Source organism: Prionailurus viverrinus, chromosome B1 (assembly GCF_022837055.1).
Source record: "Prionailurus viverrinus isolate Anna chromosome B1, UM_Priviv_1.0, whole genome shotgun sequence".
Lineage (NCBI taxonomy): Eukaryota > Metazoa > Chordata > Mammalia > Carnivora > Felidae > Prionailurus > Prionailurus viverrinus.
In genome coordinates this window covers 150,719,445-150,733,347 of record NC_062564.1, presented here as the reverse complement: position 1 = coordinate 150,733,347, position 13,903 = coordinate 150,719,445, and the positions used below count along the sequence as shown (strand labels likewise).

At 36.4% G+C, this 13,903-nt stretch overlaps 1 protein-coding gene across 1 annotated transcript in view; it reads right to left on the bottom strand.

Moving 5' to 3' along the window:
- Positions 1-993: 993 nt before the first annotated feature.
- Positions 994-13,903, bottom strand: part of LOC125164880 (transmembrane protease serine 11C-like) — a 52,263-nt gene continuing 39,353 nt past the window's right edge. Inside the window, exons 6-10 of the mRNA XM_047857617.1 lie at positions 13,249-13,287; positions 9,570-9,741; positions 8,113-8,372; positions 6,471-6,613; positions 994-1,155 (exon numbers count right to left, since the gene is read on the bottom strand). Of these exons, the coding sequence (XP_047713573.1) occupies positions 994-1,155; positions 6,471-6,613; positions 8,113-8,372; positions 9,570-9,741; positions 13,249-13,287 (776 nt within the window). The remainder of the gene's footprint in view (positions 1,156-6,470; positions 6,614-8,112; positions 8,373-9,569; positions 9,742-13,248; positions 13,288-13,903) is intronic.

Below are 13,903 nucleotides of genomic sequence, written 5' to 3'. Positions count from 1 at the left end.
TATTTATTCTGGCTGATAATTTATATTGAGGAATTTTAAGAGATTAGAGGTATGTAATACAGTGTTACCTGTTCAAGCTTACCTAGTGAAACATAGCCCATGTGTTTCAGGATAATTTTGCTATTATGTGTGTACATGTGAGAAACATCTTCTGGCCTCACTTACATATGAAAGAGAAATAGGGACAGATCAAAAAGCATTGGGATCTATTCAATGCACCCCATGGCATTATCATGCTGTTTTGTGTCAGTCCAGGTGAGGAAGCCATAAATAGAGAAGAGATTAGCATTGGCACAAAGACTAGAAAGAAAACAGGTAGACAGATTTTCTTTGGAAATTTTTATATTACTGCAATTCATTAGGCTACAACCTATCAATATATAATTTTTGTAGCAACGATGTGATTCAGCTGGGGATTATTTATATACTAAGAAGGGACTTTATTGCTAACATCTCTTCTATGATTTCCTAAGGGACCTAGATCTACAAATCAGCAGAAAAGACCTCCTTAGTAAACTGTAATCCATATTTACTCATGTAATTACCTTCAGTCTAGAGAGAGGTGTAGGGGAGATAATATGTTCTGGTTCATTACTGTCACTAACCCTTTTTCAAAGTCTAGTATACAAAAAGTTTTCACAGTTCTAAAATTATATATCTTTATGTTTGCAATATTAAATGTGCATATAGAGAGGTGATTCTAAGTTACGTGTAGCTTGGGAATTACAAATATTTCACAGGGTATCATTTTCAAGCTTCTTTTTTTTTAATGTTTATTTCTTTTTGAGAGAGTGAGCACAACAGAGAAGATGCAGAGAGAGAGAGAGGGGTGGGGGACAGAGGATCTGAAGCGGGCTCTGCACTGACAGCAGAGAGCCCAATGTGGGGCTTGAATCCATCAACCGCGAGATCATGATCTGAGCTGAAGTAGGATGCTCAAGTAACTGACCACCCAGGTGTCCCTCAAGCTTTAATCTGTAAAGAACTTCTGCACTAGAGACCAGTTTTGGACAAGATCCAGTCTCGGTAGTATGTTACTCGAGTGTAGACACCAGGCTTATTTGGAAGAGCACATTCATCTCCCCAGCTTACAATACCAGCAAGGAACCAAGTGCCTTTATAATCTGCACCAACCAGAGGTCCACCAGAGTCACCCTAGGGAGAAGAGGATACATACAATTACTACAGTTTAAAGGTAAAAATACTGCTTATTTTTCTTTGTAATAAAGACAGGGAGACACAGAAAAAGGAAAATAAAACCCTAGATATTTCAATATTAAAATGATTTTAGTATAGAATATTTTTGTGCTTATAATCATTTATTTATTTAAAAAATTTTTAAATTGTTATTTATTTTTGAGACAGAGAGAGACAGAGCATGAACGGGGGGAGGGTTAGAGAAAGGGAGACACAGAATCGGAAGCAGGCTCCAGGCTCTGAGCCATCAGCACAGAGCCCCACGCGGGGCTCGAAATCACGGACTGTGAGATCATGACCTGAGCTGAAGTTGGATGCTTAACTGACTGAGCCATCCAGGCGCCCCTATAATCATTTATTTAAATGAAAGATGTCAGTACGTGTCTTTGGATACAACACTACAATAATGGAAAACATGTATGAAAAATTTCAACTCATTTATTACTCAAAAGAGATATTGAAAGTATTGTTGCTTATGAAATCATCAGTGTGCTGAAGAATTCTCTTATTATCTTTCTAAACTCCCTATTTTCAGCCAGATGTTGAGAAAAAAAGTAAGGTTTATATTTACCCACCACAAGCATTGGATTATTACTCTTTCATTCTTATGTAAACATCTCTCCAATTTTCAGAATTGTATAATTTGGCTAAACTACTCTCTATGCTCCTTATGGTTTTTATCTACTGATGTTTAGGCCATTCTTTCAGAATGATGGAACACTTCGGCATCTGGCTTTTCCTTTGCTCCAGACCTTCCCATCATCCTGAATAATTTCTACAGCTATTGGATGAAACCAGTCCCTTGGTTACCTTGATTCTGATCATCTGCATACAAATGACCCTTGAACAATGCAGGGGTTTAGAGGTGCACAGTCAAAACTCTGAGCATGACCTTTGACTCCCCCAAAACTTAACTACTAAGAGCCTACTGTTGACCAGAAGTCTTACCAATAACATAAACAGTTGATTTATTTTGTATGTTATATGTATTATATACATATACATTATATACATATATGTATACATTATATGTATTATATACATATACATATACATCCATTTTTAAATTATGTAAAATATATATAACATAAATTTACTATTTTAACCATTTTATTTATTTATTTATTTTATTTATTTTATTTTTTAAATAAATAGTTGCTGTTTAATTTTTTTTTTTTAACGTTTATTTATTTTTGAGACAGAGAGAGACAGAGCATGAACGGGGGAGGGGCAGAGAGAGAGGGAGACACAGAATCAGAAGCAGGCTCCAGGCTCCGAGCCATCAGCCCAGAGCCCGACGCGGGGCTTGAACTCGTGGACCGCGAGATCGTGACCTGAGCCGAAGTCCAACGCTCAACCGACTGAGCCACTCAGGCGCCCCTTAACCATTTTAAATGTACACCTCAATGGCATTAACTACATTCATACTGTGCGATCATCAACACCATCCACCTCCACAACTTTTTTCATTTTGCAGAACTAAAACTTTATACCCATTAAACAATAACTCCCCATATCCTGCTTTTCCCAGCTTCTGGCAACCACCATTTTACTTTCTGTCTCTATGAGTCTGACTACTCCAAGTACCTCATATGAATGGAGTCATACAGTATTTATCCTTTTGTGACTGGCTTATTTCACTTAACACAGTGTCTTCAAGTTTTGTCCATGTTGTAGCATGTGTCAGCATTTCCTTCCTTAGGCTGACTAATACTCTATTTTATGTATATACCACATTTTGTCCACTTTTCTATCAATGGGCATTTGGGTTGCTTCCATCTTTTGGCTATTGTGAATAATGCTGCTATGAATTAAATGTACAAATCTCTATTTGTGTCCTTGCTTTCAATCATTTTGAGTATATACCCAGAAATGGACTTGCTGGATCATATAGTAATCTATTTTTAATTCTTTGAGGAACCACCCTGTTGTTTTCCATAGAGGCTGCACCATTTTACATTCCTACCAATAGTACAAAAGGCCTATTTTACAATTTTTAAAAATCAGGTTCCCAGACTCTGAACCTAATCTCTTGGTTTCAAATTCATAGAGTAAGTGGAGAATAATAGATAGCAATCTCTCCATTTCTTGTCCTTGTCTCTTTTGAGTTTCTAGCTCACCTGCATCAGCCCACATCTATATTTACTATCGTCTGATAAATGGAGGTATTTAGTTCTCTCTAAGGCTAATCTCCCCACCTGTTCTTTGGACCAAGGACACTACTCTGTCAATACTCTTCTCTTTTCTTGTTTGTTTTTCCTAATAACGTCTTCATTTCCTCCACTGTCTTTCCCCACTGTGAATATACACTTTTTTTTTCAGTTTTGCCTATCTGAAAAAATGACAGCCTTTCTGTATCTTAAGACCTCTTCTATTGCCCTAATTATCTTCCTTTCACAGCTAAGTGGCTTGAAGTAGTAGTCTATATTGAAATTTCCATTTTTTTGTCTTATTTTCAACTTTCTTCTAAATGGTTTTTCTTCCCACCAGTGAACCTTCTAAACTTTGCCAATAAACAATTGTTGAAGTTGATACACTCTTTCCAGCATTTATCTTACTGTATGGCTTGTGTGACTTGTTGACTATTCCCTTTTGTTCTGATCCCTGGACTCCTGTGACCCTGTGATACCAATTTCTAATTTTTTTCCCCTTAGTTTTCCTTATCTCTTACTGTTAGCTTCTTAGGAGCATTTATACCCGAGTTCTAAATCTTGGGTGCTTCTTATTTTATATTCTTTATCTGAGCAATTATATCTGTGCTTATGAATTTAACTGCCCCCCAGCTGACAATAACTTTCAGGTATTTATGTACAGCCAGAACTCTTTCCTGAGCTCAAGGTTTTGATTTCTAATGCCACGTTGGACATATATGCCTAGTTTTTCCACAAGCACCTCAAATTTAGCATGCCCCAAACTTTAAACCTCCACAAACCTGCTTTTCTTCTGTACATCTTCTCTCTCTTTGTTCAGGGAAAAGTATGGAATTTAGCATGTATTCTTTCTTTTCCCTATTCCTACCCTGTTTTTTTTTTTCACACACAAACAACAAACTTTTCATACAAAACCTTTGTGTAGCAGATTTTACAGAAAGTTCAGACAAATTAAGAAATAGATGGGGTTGCATTGCTGACCCATAAGCAAATAGAATTGAATAATATTCATCCTGTTGTTTGTTGTTGTTGTTGATGATAATGTTTTAAGTAGGTCCCATGCCCAGTGTGGAGCCCAACGCAGGGCTCAAACTCATGATCCTGAGATCAAGACTTGAGCTGAGATCAAGTGTCAGACCCTTCCTCACTTCTAATCAGGCTTGCAGTCTTGTCCCCCTGTCTCAGTGCCTCTTCATTCTTACTGTATCTTAGTTGAAGCCCTCTTTACCTTTCTCAGGTAAAATATTTTAACAGATCATAATATCTCTAGCGTACTTGCTTCCAGTCCGTCTTCCACTCTGCATGTATTGGATTTAGCAATTAGACCATCTTGGCTAATCTGGACTGGTAGGGCAAAAGCCTGCAAGCAGTGGGTCAGAGAGTGAATAAGTTGAGAATATGGAACAATGATGGTAGACTATTCTTTAGAGATTTGACCAATAACAGAAAAAGAAAGAGTACAGTGTACTAAAGGAGAGATCTGATAGTATTTGCAGAATATTGTTGGAGTGGAACAGTTTGGAAAATATGGAAGAAAGTTCAAATTAATGTAAAGCACAAATATCTGTATAGATAGAGAATGGATGAAGAATACAGGGAAAAGATTAGCTTTGAAGAGTAGAAGAAATTTTTTTGTGTGCTGAGCCTAGAATGAGAGGATAGGTACAAATATAAATTTATCATATAGAAAAGAAATTAAAGGAGTTCTCATGATTTCTTTTTTTCTAGTTAGTATGAGGAAATGTCATATGTTAAGGAATACAAGAGCATATAGGGACACATTCAAACAATGTAATGAAATGTTGCTTATATAGGATCTGCATATATATATATAAAGGATGCATTCAATAATTCTATAATGTGGTAAGGACTCAGCTGTGATTATATGACACCAGTTTACAAGTCTGCAAGGTTTCTCCTAGTTGTTCTCAGGAGTTCACATATAGGAGCCAATAAAATAGTCATATTGCTCTGTGGTTGGAGATTATTAGCATGGGTGTGGGGAAGTAGAAGATGGTGAAGTCATTAGGGTGCTGGCAATGGAAAGGCTGAAATAATAAAACCTGTAGGCTGCATAAGTTTAGAAGACAGTCATATTCCTGAGGGTGATGGACTGAGAGAAAATTGAGAAAATCGAGATCTAAGCTTGTCATAACTTTGAAGAATAGGGTTAGTGTGAGAGTTGGAAAGATGGGACTCTATAATGAGAGATGATAATTATGTATTACAAATACTTGTTTGTATGTCTTCTAGCTCCTAGAGTACATGAATAATGCTTTATTAACGTTTAGCTCCCCTGCACCTAGCACAGAGTATGGGACATAGTAGTGCATAGAAATGAAAGAGTAAAATAAGGGTTGTCCTGGATTTACCCCTGATTCTGCCCGCCTAGATAACCAGAGTATACTTTTGTTAACTCTGGGACTATGCTTGTAAACAGGCTGAGAGGTGTTTGAAGCATATTAAGCATAAGGAAAGGCAGCTTAGTATAACATTCAGAATATAGGCTGTGGAGCCCCAAATCCTCTGTTTAAATCTGGGTTCTACCACTTAATGCCTGTGTAAGTTTAGATAAATTACTTGATTTCTTTGTCTCAGTCCCTTCAACTAAGAAATAGGGCTTATAATAGTACAAGCATACATCACAGAATTGTCATAACTGGAAGAAATTAGCATTTGTAAAGAGCTTAAAACAGTGGCTACCACATGGAGATGCTATATAAGCATTGTTAAATAAATAAAATATTTAGGATGTTGAAGCCACTCAAATTAAGAAAGCTCCATGATCGTTAGGTTTGGTGTCGGATTCAGTTGAGTGTTTCTCAGTGAAAGAGGGCCAATCCAACTAAATTTACCAAAATTCCCTTCATCTTTTTCCTGCTTATTCCAAATTTAGTCTCTTCCCCAGTCTTATTCCCAGCTTCTTATAACCATAAGAGAGGCTTAGCTCTTTAGTATTTTAGTAGGACCTATCAGATGGCAATATAATTCTAATTAATTACTCTGACTACAAAACAAACTTAAACCTTTAAAAATTGTCAGTCTTTTGAGAAAATTGAACAAATTAATTGGAATTAAAATACACAAGGAAAAAAATCCTGAAAATGGAATAGGCGGATTTACCTGGCAGGCATCCACACTTCCTTCCAGGAACCCAGCACACAACATTCCAGGTGTGATCACACCACCATATACCTCTTCACTGTTGCAGGTTTTATTATCTATAATCTTCACTAATCCTTTTTGGAGTATGTTAGGACTTGTTCCTAAAGGAAGAAAAGTGTATACTTTTTGCTGAAGTCAATATTAGTATCTCTGGCTAAGTTTATTTGTACTACTGTATACAATTTCCAAATCAATGTAAAACATATGTTTTAATTAAGCTTTTGTCTCCTTTCTTAGTAACAAAGTAGTAATGCAATGAACATACCAAGCTATTGTTAAAAATGATCACATTTAGGGGCGTCTGGGTAGCTTAGTTAGTTGTGCATCCGACTTTGGCTCAGGTCATGATCTCATGGTTCCTGGGTTTGAGCCCCGCGTCGGGCTCTATGCTGACAGCTCAGGGCCTGGAACCTGCTTTGGATTCTGGGTCTCCCTCTCTGTCTCTGCCTCTCCTTGGCTTGAACTCTCTCTCTCTCTCTCTCTCTCTCTCTCAAAAATAAACATTAAAAAATGACCATATTTGAAATATTTAGTGTTCATCCATGTGTAATGGGATTTTTTTCCCTTTTGAATTGTTTTGGAATTTTATATTTATTACTTGTATGTGTTAGAAAACAAAATGAAAAATTCAAATTCCAAAACTTATATTTTATAATCATTTTAAGATTTTCTGCTGTTACTGTAATTCTGAACCTCAAAATTAATTTTAGATTTATTTTTTCTGCTTTCCAATGCATTTATGAACATAAATAGCCACTAAATCTTTACATAACTACGGTCATGGGAATGCACATATTTAAATGATCTTTGCTCAAGTATTGCCTTTTCACATAGAGCTATTCATTTCTCCCCGTCAAAAATACCCAAACCTCTGTAGTCTTGTTTGTTTGTTTGTTTTGCTTTGGTACTTACCTCCATAAAACATGCTGTGTAATCTACTTATTTATTGTATTTTATGGTTATTGTCTTCTTTTACTAAATATATAAGCTTTTGAGGGCAGGAATATTTGCCTATTTTATAGATTTATATATCCAAACCACCTAGACCAGTATTTGGCATAAAGGTGGTAATCAAGATAAATATTTATTGAATAATGAATGAAGAAAATGGAAGAAAATGAATTACTTATTCAATAATGCATTTCTATTAAAACTACCATTGTTAAGGGCAATTATGGTAAAAGCTCTAGGAAATTGTAGTTTCCATATGAATGTGGTTGAAGATAAATTTTCTTTTTTTTAAATTTTTTTAATGTTTATTTATTTTTGAGACAGAGAGAGACAGAGCATGAATGGCGGAGGGTCAGAGAGAGAGGGAGACACAGAATTGGAAGCAGGCTCCCGGCTCTGAGCTGTCAGCACAGAGCCCGACGCGGGGCTTGAACTCACAGACCGTGAGATCAGGACCTGAGCCGAAGTCGGAAGCTCAACCGACTGAGCCACCCAGGCGCCCCTGAAGATAAATTTTCAATCCATTGCACATTATCCTCTTCAAAATGATCCAGAGAAAATCTATCTCAGGTTTAGTTGTGATTCAGAGTATTTTTTTTTTTAACTCCTAGAGCTCAAACCATGTAATGGAAGAAGGTTAGGAACTCACCATCAGACTTTAATGTTCCCCATCCAGTGACCACCACATTTGAATTGGGTGGGAATGTGTAAGTAGCTTCAGGAAGACATGCTCTTCGGATGTTGCTTGTGTATAATACTGGCGAGGACAGATGCACAACAGCTATGTCATTATCGTGTGCGGGGTAATGATAGTTTTCATGAATTATAATATCCTTGATACTTCGTTTTGTTTGTGGATCACTTAAAAGAAGACCAAAACTAACATTCCATTCTTTGGGATCCCTGGCCCTAAAGAAATAGATTTATTTATTAAAAGTCCTATATTTCAGAGTTGCAGGAGTTAACATCTTATATGTTTTAAAACAATTAGATATGTATTAAATACCTTAGTGCATTTAACATATAAAAGTAAAGCTATGTGTAAGAGAAAAATAATAATAACATGAATAGACTTTGAATAATGCAATAAGCTATATTTTATTTTTTTAATAAGATATATTTTAAGAGATAAGCCATGGAAACTACCTTTTATCTCTCCAGAAAGACTCAAGGATATTTAGAAAGCTAAATATGATAAGACAAGATCGTAAGATTAAATAAAAAGTGGGCAAGATTATGGGACAGAGTAAACTTATGGAAATTAAGACAATAGAAGAAATCCTCTTTTGTAATATTTAAAAACTATAAATAGGAAGATACTTATGACTTTTACTATTATTTGTTAATCAAGGGTTTATCTATTAAGCACTGAAAAATAGTGTTGCTGGAACATATTCAAAATCTCAAGTTTAAGAGGGATTTTTATTTACAAATAAAACCAATAAGTGCTACATAAAGCCAATAGAAATTAGTAAAATTAAACATCAAACAAAAGGGTAAAAACAAAGCAAACTTTTGGTGTAATAATGTATCTTTTAAAGAAATAATAATTTCAAATAGGGCTATAATATATATTGGAGGACGCAGGATGAATTCAAATACTTATGATTAAATAAATAAGACCAAATGAAATAATGATGAGAAACAAATAGAAGAATAGTGTTCAGTTTAGGATTTATAGTTTCTTTATAAAATGGATTAAGCATAGCTTAGTGATTCTCAACTGAGGGAAACTCAGTATCCTTCAGGAGACATTTGGTAATAACTGGAGACATTTTTGGTTTTCAGTCCTGGGGGCATGCTACTGGCATTTGATGGGTGGGAACCAGGGATGCTGCTAAATATTCTATAATGCACAGGATACCCCTCACCCCAAAACTAAGAATCATTTGGACCAAATATAATAATGCCACTGTTGACAATTCCTGCTCTACCCTGAATATATCTTTTTTTAAAAACTGATAATTCATTGAGAAATTTTGAGAGTATACTTCACAGTATTGAATAGTTGGAGGCATAGTTGTATAATCTATGTTCTTAAAAGATATGTATCTCAGACTTTCAGGTGCATGAGTGGCTTTGAGCTTTATGTAGTCCAGAGCTTACTTTATGAAACAGTGAGCAGCAGTGACAAGCCAGCTGTTACTAATCAGAGTGGCTCCACACCGGTGGATACTGTTCTGTTGAAGGCTAGCTTGCCAAGGCCATTCCCCTTCTTGGGCATCCTTGCCCCCTGCTATCTTGTTGCCAGAAGGAGTTATTGTTCGTTGTCCACAACCTGCTCAAAATGGAGTTAGTTAGCATATAATGATACTGATATTGCTTTTGCATGCATTGCTATAGTTAACAAACTCTTGTAATACACGTCACTATTAACTGTTAACTGAGGAAAAGCCCATAGTCTTGGAGAAGTTAGGACTAACTGCTGATATGAGATTTTTTGAGAATTCACCCAAAATAGATTGACATTTTCACCTGCCCATCCTCATTAGTCACATAACTCTCTGTGTGTCTGTATGACCTTGCTATGATCTGTTATAAGAAGCATATAAAATGAAGTGTTTGAATTTAGAAGATAATAATTGATAACCAGTTACTAGGTTGTATATGAAAATGTGTGGCTTGTAATTTTGTGAGCAGTTGTTTAACACAGTGATTGCTCTGAAACATTTATAAGAAAGAGTGAATGGCTACAAATGCCAATGGGATAGTGACAAGAGATAGAGTAGACAGAAACGTGTTAGCATTTAAGTTACAATACACAACATCTGGCCTAAAGGAATAACCCATGAAGATAGCCAACCCTTTCTCAAAGTAAAACGCTCTCTGAAACAGGACTATGCTCTAGTGTCAATTTAGATCCAGAGAAACTGCTGGACTCTTTAAGTCTTTAAAGCAAATTTGCAGTAATAGTACAACTTCACTATTATTGTGTCTCTCTCTGATTCTCTTGACTAAGTCATGTTACTCCAGCTAAAGCACTGAGCTTGTTCCTTAACAGTTTATTGTCTCTTTTACTAGAGATTGTCAGCCTTATTAAATGTTTTAGAGGGCAGGAACCATATATTTTAAAATATATACATATTTCTAGAACCTATCACAGAGAACCTATAACCTATGAGGTGCTCAACAAATGTATATAGAAATGAAGTCCATGTCATATAACCCATAAGACATCTTGAAATAAAAATGATATTTGACTGCAGGACCCATTTTTGTAATGGGTGTGTTCCTAACACTTAGAGTGAGAAAAACTTGCCATAATCAGTGCAGTGGGCATAGATGAAAGCAGTGGTTCTCAATCAGGGACAATTTTGCACTCCACTCCTAACCCCAGGAGAAATTTGGCAATATCTGGAGATATTTTTGGTTGTCATAATTGGGGTGGAGGATGCACTACTGGTATTTATTGGTAGAGGTTGGGGATGCTGCTAAAAATCTAGAAGGCACAGGACTGTCCCTGAAACAAACAAATTGGCCTACAGTGTTAATAGTGTTAAGGTTAAGCAACTCTGAATTAGAGAAAGGTATTTGTATCATGAACAAGAACATTTAAATTAATTGGAAAGGTTAGATGGTCAATTGCTTCACAGAAATGTGTTAAGATGTGTCTTGAGATGTTCTTTCCTGAAGGTGGAAAGGCACCAGAAACACAGGGGAGGGACATGCAGACTTAAAAAGATCTTCACTAACCCTCTGAAGTCCTTAAATTTGTATATTGATTCTGATTCTAGATGGTGTTCTTTGATGCAATCTAAACCTCAGGTTTGTAAGGCATCCTTTTCATAAAACCACTTAGCTGAAGCAGAGCCTTTGTGGTTTTTATTTTTGAATGAGCTTTCATATTGACCCACTAACTATAACTCCCTTTTCTTTTCCTTTCTTTCCACTCCCTTATCATGGAATCTACAGAGGATAAAACAAATAACTCAGAACCCAAAGGTATAATGGTTCTTCCCTATCCTCCCTTCCATTTGGACAACTCCTAAAGGAAGTTGGCCTTTACTGAACTTCCTTCGGAGGAATATAAAAACAAAGATGCTTCTCTGTGGGCTTGGAGGACCTCCCCTGTGTGACTTCACTTTCCTGTTTGTGCATTTGTTCAGAACTGTAGCCTAATTTATATTTGTCCATTAATTTCTGTCCTGAATTCCCATTTACTCATGGTTGTTGTGTCTGTTAAGCTTCTGGCTGCCACCTCTGCAGCATTACCTTGTTATTACCTCTGCTGAAATCTTACATGACACCTTGGAGCTTTTGTTATATCAAAAGGTCACAGGGTAAACTTCAAGAATTTAAGGAATATAATGGAGACTTGATGGCTGATACTTTCAGAAACATCAAAGAATCTACCAAGCTCTTACAGCCTCCCTACCCTGGTAACTTGCATCCCATTTATGACTGTACTTTAACATACTTTGTCATGTACCAAACTCTATTCTTTCTTCAACCCTGTTTGATTTTTCTTGCCTCCCCCCCCCTTACTTTTTATTTAAAATATAATTAAAACCTCAGATAGGTCAAATCAAATTCAGAATGCTGATCTGGATGGTTGCTTAGTCTTCTGGCTAGAGAGAATACAAATTGGCCAGTCTCTTTCCTACTACTGTTTTTATTCCTGTCTTTTATACCTCTTTTCTATCAACCTGACAAACTTTTAATTGTGGATTTTGATTGTATCAGTACAAAATTTTTTAATTGGGATAATTGACTTTAAAATGTCTTAAAAATTTTTTTTTTTAGAGACAGAGAGTGGGAGTTGGACAGGGAGGCAGAGGAGAGAAAGAGAGAATCTTAAACAGGCTTCATGCTTAGTGCAGAGCCCAACATGGGATTTGATGCAGGGCTCGATCCTACATCCCTGGGATGATGACCTGAGCCAAAATTGAGTTGGGTGTTCAACTGAGCCACCCAGGGACGCCTAAAATGTCTTAAGTTCCTGGAGGGTTGTTCAGTAAAAATATATCAGAAAGAAAAATAATCCAATAAAGCTTTGTGTTTAAGTTTTGCCCAGGTTGCTCAGAAATAACTATGCTGTGACTGGAAGGTAGTAAGGACCAATGATGTTGGTGTTGCTTGGCTCTGGAGGGTGATTTCCGGCTGCCATAATTAGTCTCATTGCCCAGGTAAGAGCAGTGCTCCTCTGACAGCCTGCTACAAGTTCTGGCAACCCTGTGGATCAGATTTCCCTGGGCAGTGGTTGGGAGAATAGAAGCAGAATGCCTTGGCCAGCAAGGGAGCTGCCTGCATGTAAGTCTCAGCACACTGAACTTGACTTGTATCATCAGAATTCCACAGAGAGTTCCTAGGCCTAAAGCTTTTATAGGCAGAATAAAAAATACAGATAGCTGAAATCTACTGAGTGCTTATTATGAACTGTACACTTTTGTAAGTACTTTACGTGTGCTGCCTTCTTTTATCATCACAATGGCTTGGAACTGAAGGTTTCAGAAGTTGAATAACCTGTGTAAATTCATCCAGTTGGTAAGTGTATGATCTGGGGCTCAACACTGATGTGTAGCTGGTTTTAGATCCTAAGTTCTTAATTATCACTGCTTGTCCCTAGATACCCTCTGCCATTATGGCATGTAATAATGTCTTCCTCATTTAAAATCCATGATATCAGTCAATTTAAGATCAACCACAGTCATCCTTTTACAAGTTTCTGAAAGCAGGCTTCCCATTACATCTTTATGTACACTGTATTGACTGTCAAGTGAAGTTCTTTTTTGCCATCCAAGGAATTAAATTTCATTAGAAAATAACTCTTTGTCAATGAACTTACAGGTATTGAGAAGATTTTCTGCTGCTGGCATTTCAATGTCTAAAAGTCAAAGAAAAAGAAAAAAATATTTACATTTCTGAACATTTTAAAATATTAATACGAATTATTTTGTTTTGGGGAACACATTATTCTGTAAACAATCATTTTATTCAGTTTTGACTATATGCTTTCTATGTTCATGGATTAGCATAGAGAGAAATAAAATCTTAGTATTCATTCCTCTGTTTCTAAAGACTCTCAAGTTCCCCATTATAAGTTGAAAAAAAGGTCTGGGTCCTAAAAAGTACTAAAAATATATAAAAATGGTGATCTTTCACTGTATCTTGATTCCAAGTCACCAGGTAACTGAATGTATTTAACATTAGTCTTTGTACCACTTTAAATACTTTTGGCCATATCTAAAATCAGCCACAATATGGTGACCGATTTCATACAGATTTGGATTCACTTTACTCAGGAGTAATTTGGCACATGCCCTTCTCAAGTTAGCACCTTAGCATCTCACTTTCTGCCAGAAGGGGCCTGCTGGACATTCCCAGATGGACAATAGGAAATGTAGGAGTTAACTCTGTAGGAGCTGGTGCAAGATGGGTGTCAATGGACAAATCCTTCCCCTGTTAGTCATTGGGGAGCACAGTTCTGATATATAATTCAG